The sequence below is a fragment of the Thunnus albacares genome, chromosome 19 (assembly GCF_914725855.1).
Source record: "Thunnus albacares chromosome 19, fThuAlb1.1, whole genome shotgun sequence".
NCBI classification, from domain to species: Eukaryota; Metazoa; Chordata; class Actinopteri; order Scombriformes; family Scombridae; genus Thunnus; species Thunnus albacares.
Genome location: NC_058124.1, coordinates 6,151,476 through 6,163,614, shown reverse-complemented (window position 1 = coordinate 6,163,614; position 12,139 = coordinate 6,151,476). Strand labels below are relative to the sequence as shown.

The following is a 12,139-nucleotide window of genomic DNA, read 5'->3' as shown; positions in this document are numbered from 1 at the left end:
TTTTTCAACTGCCAGCAAGAAGCTCCACCAGGAGAGTGTAATGCACACAGAGGTCCAGATCCTCGACTAGTTTGTCATGCAGCCGCCCAGCAAAAATATGATCCCTCTCTGGCTTCAAAGGCCAACACTGCCTGTTGTATTTGTATCCATGGAACTGCAAAAGTGGGTGAGTATTTTTGCCCATGCACCACTTGTACACCCTTATTGTCACTTGTTAACCAACACTTCAAAACCATCACAACACTGGCTCACAACTTACTGGAATAGCTGACCTCTGAGATACACTATTTGGGCTAACACGTTATTCAACCTCAGTTATCTCTCCTCGCTATAACAGCCGACAGTTTTGACAAGGGTCAGACACACAGATCTGCCAATATATCAGCAAGCCCGACATTTAAACAAACCTTGCATGACGCTTCTTGAATTCTAGCCTCAGCAGCAAACCAGTACTTGCACCAATTACAAATGGCTCCAGCACACTGCTAACAAAATATACCAAAACTGTATTCAGCAAAATGAAAATACTCAGAAAACATAATTCTCAATATCACTTTCAGTCCTCTAAAATCCAGTATCATGCAGGTTCTAGAAAGGACTCATCATTTATGCAAAATAGCATGAATAATTTAGGAAGAACAGTTTTTTTTTCCAATTTGACTTGTAGGTCAAAATTAGCTTCTACATAAAGAAACAAGACTAAGAGTCCACAGTCACGCTAGCAGCTCTGTAAGGCAGTACTTAGGGACTGCTGTGCTTTGACCTAAATACTAATTTCAGCATAAAAACATGCTCACAGTGACAATGCTACCATGCTAGTAGGTAAAATATTTACCATGTTAACCATCTTAGTTTAGCATGCTATCACTTGTTAATTAGCACTAAACAGAATGTACAGCTGAGGCTGATGGGAATGTCATTAGTTTTTTGCGAGACATAAACCAAAGTATTGGAGAAATTGAATTTGAATTGAATTTTGACCTGATGATGCTGCTAGATGAAAATGTAAGAGATCATTGAGGTTATTACAGTTCATCCAAAGAGGGACATGAATGTCTGTACCAAATCTCATTGCAATCCATCCAACACTTGTTGAGACATTTCCCTAAAGAACAACAACAACAAAAAAATCTGGTGATACTCAAGGAAAAGGTAGGGGGTCACCGAAGTCATTAGGGTTCATTCTCTGAGGACCATGAATGTCTGTAGGAAGTTTTATGGCAATACATCCAATGTTTATTTCAGTGTGGATTAAAGCAGTGGACTGACTGACAAACACTGCCATCCCTGGAGCCATGTTGCTCGCATGGCTAAGAAATATGATAGATTTTCTCTTTTTCTATAAGAAGTACATCGATAAATACTAGCTCCACTCAATGCTTGGTCATTAGTATACATACATTTTTACATACCAGCTCTTGCTGCGATGAGATGCGTTGTCCAACTGGGATCTTGTGAGCTAAGAACCAGATTCTTGCCAATCTTGGCCCCCAGTGCCTTGGCATGGTAGTACTCACGAGTCCTCTCCATTGGATAGTTGGTTGGGTACAGGCCACTGAAAACTATCATTGTGCCCTCCAGTGTCTTGCTTTTCAGCTCTGGGACAATCTTGCGGATGTCCGGTGTTTCAGGGGTTTCCTTCCTCAGGTAGGCTTCGTAGCGGGCGTAGTACTCTCCGTGGATCCTTTCGAGCACTTCCTCCAGGTAGATCAGGTGATCATCTTGGTCGTTGTCAGCTTCCTCTTCCTCCTCGTCCTCCATACTCTGGTCCAGCAGCTCCTCCCCCATAGTTACCCCAGACTGTTCACTATTCTGTGACTCTGTTTCTGGCTCTCTCCTATCTGCGCAGCCATTTCCCAGCTCAGGGTCTGGGAGAAGAACTCCTGAAGGTTCTGCTATGTCAGAGCTGTTTTCTCCTTCACTCCGACCTTTACTGTCCCCTTCCCTTGTCCCATCCCCATCACTGGGCTCTTGCGTGACTCCTTCCTGCCCAGGTTTCTTTGTCTGGCAAGATTTGCCTTCACCATCACTCTCGGATGAGGGGGGCTTCTCTATTATTGAGTCATTGTCACTGTCACTGTCACTGGAAAGGTCAAAGTCCAGGTTATTGGACTCATGACTCGGTGCTGATGAGTTTGCACTGTCCTGTGCCTCTCGTGTCCTGTTGCTATCATCTTCCTTTGTTTTGTTGTCACCCACCTGAGTTTCCCTTGACCCTGCCTCAGACTCTGCCTCATTCTCTGACCCTTTACTACGGAGTGCCTCGTCCTCTACAACCCCTGTGGGATGTGTCCGTTCATTTGTTGGTACTCCCTGAGAAGACTGAGATGATGTGGACTCTTCCTTTCCAGAAATGTCCTTTGCCTTTTTCCTGAGGCCATTATTTTGCTCATCAGCACCAAGTGTCCCAACTGTTTCTGTGCTCTCTGCTGGCCGACTTGATGCGCCTCCTGCCGGAACAAGACAAGGCAATTACACAGTATTCAAGGGCATCAGATTCAATAGGTGAGGTTACAGCTACAGCATAAAGGAATCTGGTGTCAATCGGGCAATTTAAAGATCAGATTTCTCAAAGATGACCTTGTACATTGAAGTGCTTCCACATCTCTCCCCGAAAATTATTCGACAACACAGACGGAATTCTTTAATAATATTATTAGTTAAATACTGAAAATGTTTTATCTTACCACAAGTCTAGTCATTTATCTATTGCAATCCTGACCCCCTCCAAACATGTCCTATTTTTTTCAGCACATTTCCAATTTTCATCATGCTTATATGGTCATGAAATAGGTGAGTCCATGTGTGTTTGTCCAGGGCAGCGATCAGTCCAAGCTAGCTTACCTGAAAACAGCAATGGCTAAACACCCTTGAGCATTAGCCTTTCCAGCTAGCTACCTAGCTGGAGCTAACTTTCTTTATAAAACAACACCAGCTAATGCCCACAATGTACACAATGTACTGTACCGTATAAGTCTTGTAACAGTGGCTCAAGCATTTCAGTTGACAGGCTAATGCTAACAAAGTTAGCTAGCTAACGCTACAAAGTTTTACAAGTTTTTAGTTAAGTTATTTGACACCATGAGAAAGGAGATATTAAATCATACACATCTAAAAAATGTTAAGAATAATAAAGTCTGAGGCTTAATTCCATTGTGGCCTTGCTAAATAGAAGACACTTGAAGATGAAAATAATGAAGATGAGAAGAATTTTGTCTGTGAACTTTTAATTTGTGTTTTAATTAGCATTAACTAACTAATTAGCTATTGCTTTTAAATTTAAATTTGGAGGTCAAAGGAAAAGTGTAAAGCTTTATATTTCTCTTTACACTGTATTTAATTATTTAACTAATAATATTATTAATTGATGCACTCAGCTATATATTTGACTAGTCTCATAACCTATCACTACCTTTTGTCAGTTTCGGGTATCCATACTTACCAACTTAATCTTCACCACCTTTGACTCACAGTGATAATGCAAAACAAAACAGCACATTAAACATACTGTGGAGACAAATTTCTAGTCAGAAAGTTTCAACAAAAATAAAGGATCTTTTAAATAGTCTATCAGGATGTGTGCGAGTCTGCTTTATAACACATGCAATATTTGGCACCATGTCACCCCACTAGCAGTGATGTCATGGCCTGTTTCACCATGTACTTAGCATTAATGCATTCTGGAAAGTCTGTAACCCTGTGATTATGAACCTCTTAGTAATAACCTTCCTAACATTTCACACCAGTACATTCTACCAGGAAGATAACCCAGATTTTAGCTCAGGAAGAGCTGCCCTGGCTGCCTGTGTTGGCAAACACTTCTTGGTGCATTCAATCATCCTTTGAGGCAAATGAGAGTCCTTTGGGTACATCGAGTCACTTCAGAGAAAGTGACTGACTGTGCGTGAAATAAAAAAGTCAAATGACAACCTGTCAACATCACAGAATAATTCACATAGGAGTGGTACTACTGGTACAGTCAAGTCTTAACAAACAAGAATGAAGGTCTTTGAAGTAAAGTATTCTGGTATCTTTGAGATAGAAAAATGTCATGTAAACTCTGAATAACATACATCTCCATCAGTGACAATAAGTATGTTCAAGGAAGCATGTGACTTGGAGCCACAGCGCTGGATGGACAGGGGAAGGCAGCTAAATAATAGCGTGCTCTGAGGCAGAGCACGCTAGAGCAGACGCGGGCCAATGAACACCAGCCCTCAGAATATGAATGAGTAAATTGAGCAAAACTTTTCAACACGGTCTTATACATTCTCAAAAACAAAGAGCGCTTTTTCGACTTGCATTGCTTTCTGCATTTGCATGATCATAAGCCTAGTATGCCCCCGCTGTAGGCAATAGTATATTGGTACAAACAGTATATAAACATGTCTGGAAGTGAGCTTAAAGCTAATTAATATTGATATATCAACAATGGATCAAATGGCTACGTGTAATGTGAGATGGATTGTTTTATTATTAATTATTACACAACACTGCAGTTAATTTTTAGCTCTACGTAGCGTTTTAGCACCTTTCAGCTCATTATTTCAGGTTCTGCGCCCCACAACTGTACTGTTTTCACTCTTATTGCTCACATGGTGATTAACCAGTATGTCAACAGTGTTTACAGGTTGATGTGCTGTCCCAGAATGGCCAAAAGAAAAATCAGTGAATGCAGCTTTAAGTTATACTAGTTTTGGAGTCAAGTGCCTAACTAACACTAATGGATTATTGAATGATGCTCCACCTCCCAACTTAGTAAGACCACAAAAAAATTATTTTGGCTTGACGCTACCCAAAAAATATTCTTATTTCACTTATTTATATTTTTTATTCATTTAAAAACTCCACATGCTACAATAAATCAACCAGTGTCTATGTCATACTGTATTTGTTTTAAAAATACAATTGCAACTGTAAATAGTATAACTAAAAAATAAAAATTGAAAAAAAGCTACCACCAAGAGAAATGCTGATTCAGCAAAATCTTATATTTTAATGTGTGTATGTCATATATGTGAGAGAGATTACTAGAGCATGTATTTGACTTGCAAAAGTCATATAACTAGAGATTGTATTTGCATTGGACTAAATCTGCTTTGAGCAAATTGAAGCTTGTTTTTTACCCAAATAATTAACTCTATTCTATTTTGAATTAAACAGCTATACTGTATAAAGACACATTACTGAGCCTGGCAGCTGGTGTAACATGGGATCAGTACAACCAGGAGTTATCAGCTAATTTATGTGGCAGCCTGAGAGTGGGTGTAAATGAAGGGGGGTCCTACAACATCCCCCAAGGAGACACACTTGCTGGTTCTAAGCAGCTTGTTTTCTGCTATGATAATGAAGAGAGTAACACTGTGTCTTTGTATCAATGATTCCCTGAGTTCACCACAGAGGGATGCACATAGGTGAAAGCGCTGGAACTCTTTAAGGCAGTTTTATCATTGTCTATTGACAGGTGCTTTTCATTCATAATAGGGTTTGTGGATAGAGGTGTGTAGGCTAATTATGTGTGTCAGGATGCTGGATGAATATGAATGCAGTGTTTATGAGTATTTATTGTCTGGGCCCACCCTGAGTGATTGTCAATAATAAATTATATGACAGAGGAAACTAAAGTAATTATTAACCTGATATACAACAAGTCTTATCCGTAGGTGATAGCTAGTGTAATAAAGCTAAACTACTTGTATTTGAACAAGGGTTAGTAGGACAAAGTTCAAGGATTATTTTGCATTTCTCTTTGCAGGGCATATGATTTATGAAAAGTATAAGGGGAATTAGGTTTAACAAGTATAGGCCTTTTCCCAATGAGTAAATGAACGGTAATAAAAAGATATTATTAGGTTCAGCACTAAGATAACCATTTGCAGGCTTGCTATCAACTTTATTAATCTAATTTAAAGCTTTTAAAGACCTTTTTAGATTTCAACAAAGAAGCCAAATTATACATATAGAAATTGCAGATCAGTGATGGACAATATGTTAAAAATATATATCATCGGACTAAAAATAGCTTTCATATGCAAAAACACAAAGCAATCCAATGAATGTTAAATGCAACGAACTCTACTCCACTCTGGTATTTTATAACCTTTAATACAATTTGCTTGGAATCCTAAATTTGTACAAGTGAAATTTGTGAAGAAAGATTTTGATTTTGCTGTTGATGAAACAGATTCATTGATTCATGTAAGGGATGATACTCGTTCTAATGAACTGTAGGTTCCATGATTGTAATGGAGGACGCGGAATCTACGAAGTACTTTATGCAAAGTGGAGGAAGCTATTTATCTATTGCATTTTATTGGTTACACAAATAACCTCAGCTCCAAGCTATTTAGTTAAGCCACACTGTTTCTGCCTTTACCTTAAGTTCAATATTGGCACATTAAATTAGAACGGCAACAAACACCTGTGCTACAGGTGTCCGTTTATACTGTACAGTTACTAAAAGTTAATCCACATCTGCCATCCAACAGGCATTGAGAATTCTCAGAAGCCATTGTTTAAGACAAAAGACCAGACAGAAAGGACAGATAAATGTAAAGCCATAATAACACAATAAAAAAACTTGTGTTTTTTTTTTTATATGTAAATACTTTCATTTTAAATATTTGCTTGTTATATATCCTGTACGTTAAAATATACAAAAGATGATGTCATCCATATATGTTTTGGAAATATTCAGTCATTAATGGCAGCTGGCATTAATACACCTACTACTCACCACTGGATCTGGTCAGTTCACTCATAACACACAAAAAATTAAATACAACCAAATAATAAGTGGAGCTTAACTAAGAGTGTTCCCCAAGACTTTGTTACTACTGTCTGCACAGAATTAGTCCTCCTAGTTGAATTGACAAAATTGATAGTCAGCCACATATAGTATGGTTCCCTCTTTTATTTCCATTTATATAACAGACTGAATAACATTCAGCATTAGTAGCTATGAACTTACAAGAGCAGTCTGAGAAAACTTGCATGTCAACTTCAGCTATAAGTGCCTCTTACAGGCAAAAGTGCAGGGTACTGGAAACAAATCCTTGGACAGTACATCCTTGGTTGTCCATTTGTCCCTCTGTGTTACATAAACTGTTCAACTACTTGGTCATGATAAGGATTTTTTTTTTCTATGGATGCATCAGTTATCAAAAATGTGTGGGCACTGTACCTTTCTTGGCCATCTGAGCTTCCCGTGATCCTGGTGGAGCATTGATGTCTCCTGTGCCCTGGAAGTAGATGTATTTCTTCACAGTGATGAGGTTAGGTGCAAACTTCCACACATCCTCTCGGTCGTCGATTATGCAGACCATCGAATCCCCACAAGGGAAAAGGTTCCTGTCGGGAAAATCACGCACAAGACGCTAGCAAAACTGCAGATGTTCAAAACCAAGACAGTTTCATTTTCAAACAGACACTTGTGAAGGCACTATTCATCTCTCTCTGACTGTATTACTGCTGTAGTGAGAGATCTTACATCACCATTCCAAATGTTTTCTCTGTGAGAGAGATGTCAGTGGCATCCATTCAAAAGTGACACTGAAAGAATAGTAGATATCAATTTTGCTCATCTACCAACACAGTCACTGAAGATAAAAACTGATTGTACTAGAAATTAGAAATAGACAGTATGAATCATATGATGAAATCCACCAAAACAGAGTAAAAGTCTAGAGAACAGACAGGCGCAGGGTCACTGCAGACTAAACTGCCAGCGATTGATTTAGTTGTCATCTTTAGCAGACGGCGATTCCCACCTAAGATTCCCCGTCTTGGAGAAAGGATCGATACACTCATCTCTGGAAAGGATGCGATGAGAGAAAAGCTTCTTTTCAGGATCCAGAAAGCCTTAAAAAAAATAAAAAAAAGAAGATAGAAGAATACATGAGGATGAAATGATGAAAAAAAAGAGGCATATTTGAATGAAAATGTAGCTGCATTTTACAAGGTGAACTTGAGTCTGATTGTGTCATTTCCTCTTCAAGGACAAGATAAGCATTAAACAGCTATTGAAGAAAGTGTATGGAATGTAACTGCACTGCACACAAAATAAGCTGTTTTGCCAAAACCCTTTTTTTGTATATCATTTCTAAAGACATACAATATAAACATAAGCCTAAGAGTTTTTATCCATTTAAAAAAGAAACAAAAAACTTTTGTCTGGCGTGTCTACGACCTTCTCAGTGTGAGCCTCTCTTAGAATCGAGGGTTGAAAACATCTTTAACATCTTCTCAGGCTTTCTCGACAAGAAATACACAGCCTTCGATGAAGGTTTGGATAGAGAGCTACCCCGGCTGAACGAGACAGCCGGACCAAACCATAACAAAAGCTGTCGGTAGCTGAAGCGCTGCTGTGAAAACATGCCGACCTCCCTGCATCAGAGCCAGTAGTAAAATCTAATTCAAAACGCATTAAACATTCATCATATGGAGGCAGAAGAGTACTGGACCAGACTGCCTCTATTGTAAGATGAAAGATCATAGCCTGAATATGAAAAGGACGGTCTTTAAACGCACCACCTGCACTTTAACATAATCCAACCTTGAATCATAAACCTGCTGAAATATTTTCCACTTAGGATGAAACTAATTGTCAGCTAGCGGCCAAATGCTGGTAAGATGAGGCTGGAGACAGTGAGCTTATCTGCTCTACCTGCCAGTTAAAAAGTAACAGCCATAAGATAAAAGGTCATTTTACTGTATATTGCAAAACATAAACTGTTTTAATAAGCGGCTGAAAATGTAAGCACCCCTGCTGCTTGCAAATAAGGTATTTAAGACATTACTGGATGCACAACGGTGAACCAGCACAACCTCAGCTAGAACGTAATTATTAGCAGATACTTCCCCCCTATGGACACAGACAGGTGGTACAAGAAGAAGACCCAAAGATGTTTTCCCTAAACTATCAAAATCTAAAAACACTTTGGCTGTTTTTGATATTATTCAATCTGTGTAGAAACTTTATAAGTGCCTGTTATGTGATGTCAATTACCGGCAATGGTGTGTGCATAAAGGCGGCTCCCGAATGTGAAGACATGTAACTCATAGAGTTTGGCGATTTTCTCCAAGAATTCCTTGCAATGTGGGCGTAGTCGTGTGTGGAGCATCGGTTCTCCTCGCCCGAGCTGGAAGTGGAAAATACCCTGGAGGGAATAACGGGAATGTTAACGATGATATAATCAGGGAAGATGCAGATTTAATAATAATAAAAAAAAAACTTTAAAGTTAAACATTGTAGCTTAGAAGAACAATTCTGAATCAATCCATGTTAAACCCAGACATGTGTAAACAGTACCAGTAAAAAGGTCTGAGTACTAAAACAAAGATTATTGATAATATCTGAAATGATCCTTATGAAATTACCTTATTGGACATACGCTGGCAGTGCTGTTCGGTGGTGTGGATGAGCGTCTGGTCCAGATCCACCATCAGGACCAGCTTTTTGTTCCGGTACAGTCTCTGCTGGTCTTCTCTGCCCAGCTGCTCTGCTTGCTGTTGGGGTGAATGAGAATAATATACTGAATATCAGAAAACAACCACAATAACCACCACTTTATGTTTTTATATGTCCTCTGTGCTTTTTTTCCCTGTATAATTATTTATTAAGCTTATTTATGTTTATTAGCAGAATTCCACATACAGTTTTACACTTGCAGCTTTTGATTCTTTTAAGCTTTGTGGTTGACAATTCTTTGTGTCTATGTGTTGTCCTGGGAGTGTTAAAATGAAAAACCCCTTGTGCAATTAAACATTTTCTCAATATACTGTATATTATTTTGGAAAAATAATGTAAAGGATGGGGGCACTGTGCTTCCAAGAGTAACACACACACACACAGAGGCTGTTGTCAGGGTGCGAATATGAGGTGAAGCTAACCGTACTGGCCCGGACTTGCAGGTATCTCCACCATATGACTCACCTCTGAGCTGACCATCAACTCAGGCACACTGTGCACCATGGAGACTGTTGCTGTGGAGATGGGAGTTTGCTGGTTCCCATTTGTGCTCTGCAGCCTGAGATGGGAAAAAAAAAAAAAAGAAGAGTGGGAGTCATGCATATGTGACTGAGAAGAAAAGCCGCTTTCACAAAGATGCAAATTTGATTTGTTGGGTTTAACAGCTGTTACTGGATTGAGCTGAGGAAAAGTTTGCAGTGAGCTGCCTACAGGCAAAGAGACTCACAGAAACTTCAGCTACAAATAGATTTAGCTGATTATTGCTAGTTCCAACCTACTTAAGATCCTCATGGATTATATATCAATACACCAGATATCCAAATCATCTCTGAGAGCAGCAACACTTCTATTTCACTGTAATACATTTGTACTGTGTAGCTTCATGTCACTGAACTCTGCAAAAAGGTAGAGTAGTGTGGATTCTGACAGCTGTAAATATGACATCTTTATCAAACTGACACCAGGAAGAGTTTAGAGTTTGAACACTTGATCTATAACCTGAGTTGTATTCAGCTCTTTCTGTATGATCTCTGGTGCCATCTGATGGTATTAAATAATACAGAACCCACCATAAATACCTTTAGTCAGATATAATTAGTCAGTTTTGAAACTATAGGGCGTAACATCCTCTTAAAAGTAAATTATTTATGGGTTGTAAATTGTTTCCTCGCTGAATGATGTTGAAACATGTAATGTTTACTCTTACATTTCTTTGGCAGGGATGTTTTGGCAGCTCAGTGCACCGTGAAAGGTCAAAGAGTTAAAAGTGTCAAACATCATCTCTCGAATGAACAGGATGGGAAGCAGCAGCCAAATGCTGGTAAATATGAAAGTGGCTGGTAGATTTCAAAAAGCAAAATAATGATGTATCTGTCAGTGGCTGGTTGATGTTCACATTTTTAAAAAGTTTATTCCCCGCCCTGAAAAAGTGTCAACAAGTGATAGTGTTTGCATTTCCTTACTGAGTCAGGTCTTGGCCACATTCAGCGCATAAACCCTTCATCACTATTGGATGGCTACATTCTTCTATTCTGACGATGACGCCCCTGAAAAAAAACAGAGAAGACAATTTAGTGCAGATTCCAACTTTTCATAAAACCATTAATAGTGCGTTAGTCCCATCTTTTGGTGAGATTCACATTAAATAAACATGTTAAATGACACATTTGCTTTTGTGCAGCCGGTGTAGAAATGCAGTTTATTAAATGATACAAATAATAAACATAGAGCTTGTAGCGCACAGGCTAGCTGTGAGCCTCAAAGCTATGTGTTTGTGATTTGCTTGGATTAACTGGTAATTGAAAAAGTTGTAAATCCACTCAACTAACTATGTCTGCAATTACAGTAACGAGCATGTAACCTGATATAACATTCACAGTTGCTTTGCTTTGTAATTAGGACACCACAGTTCCCACTACTGATGTAAACAAGCCTTTTTATAGCATTGGAAAACATTGCTATGTTGGAAAGGGCTGCTGTGTAACTTAAGTCCATGTATTAAAAGACTTGTTGAATACAAACTTAAGGGGTGGATGCATTATTCGACCGAGCTGGTTTTGAAGCTGCCAACTGCCTCCCCTGTTATTTCAGCTAAGGTTACATGTATTTATTTCACTGTGTCGAGCCAAAAGCAGCCAAAAATGTGTCCTAGTGAGCTGCAGTGAAATATATTTCCTGTTATTTTGACATAATATGCAGGCAGAACTCTTCAATTTCCTGGAAACATCAGGCTGGGCCAGTCTCCTACCTGTCAACCTACAAAGCTGCTGTCAAGCCAAACAAAACACTGCACGTGGGTTTGCCTTCAAAATAAAAGCGTAAAACTGTTTGGCATGTTTGCTTGTTTGTCAAAATGACAAAATAAAAGATATTCTACAACATTCTTACATTCTCCATACACTTGGTCTTTGTTTCCAGCTAGATCATTACAACTACTACAATCAAATTCAACTGTTTTCCTTAAAGACCCCCTCCGGACATGTTATAAGGTCTCTGTAAAACACTCTATTTTGAATAATGTGTGTCTGCTATGGTTTATCCACCAAAAAAAGTTAGATTCTATTGCTAAAATTCTCAAAATGACATATCATCCTTCTCCCTCATTAAAAATCCCAGAATCTGGGAAAATGCAAATATATTTCACCTCAAAAGTTGAACTGTTGGACACAA

At 38.8% G+C, this 12,139-nt stretch overlaps 1 protein-coding gene across 1 annotated transcript in view; it reads right to left on the bottom strand.

The window, feature by feature from the left end:
• ctdp1 (CTD (carboxy-terminal domain, RNA polymerase II, polypeptide A) phosphatase, subunit 1) overlaps positions 1-12,139 on the bottom strand; it is a 71,123-nt gene that overhangs the window by 57,256 nt on the left and 1,728 nt on the right. The window contains exons 2-8 of the mRNA XM_044335613.1: positions 10,933-11,016; positions 9,935-10,028; positions 9,379-9,507; positions 9,008-9,158; positions 7,770-7,860; positions 7,184-7,350; positions 1,413-2,450 (exon numbers count right to left, since the gene is read on the bottom strand). Coding sequence (XP_044191548.1) covers positions 1,413-2,450; positions 7,184-7,350; positions 7,770-7,860; positions 9,008-9,158; positions 9,379-9,507; positions 9,935-10,028; positions 10,933-11,016 — 1,754 coding nt within the window. The remainder of the gene's footprint in view (positions 1-1,412; positions 2,451-7,183; positions 7,351-7,769; positions 7,861-9,007; positions 9,159-9,378; positions 9,508-9,934; positions 10,029-10,932; positions 11,017-12,139) is intronic.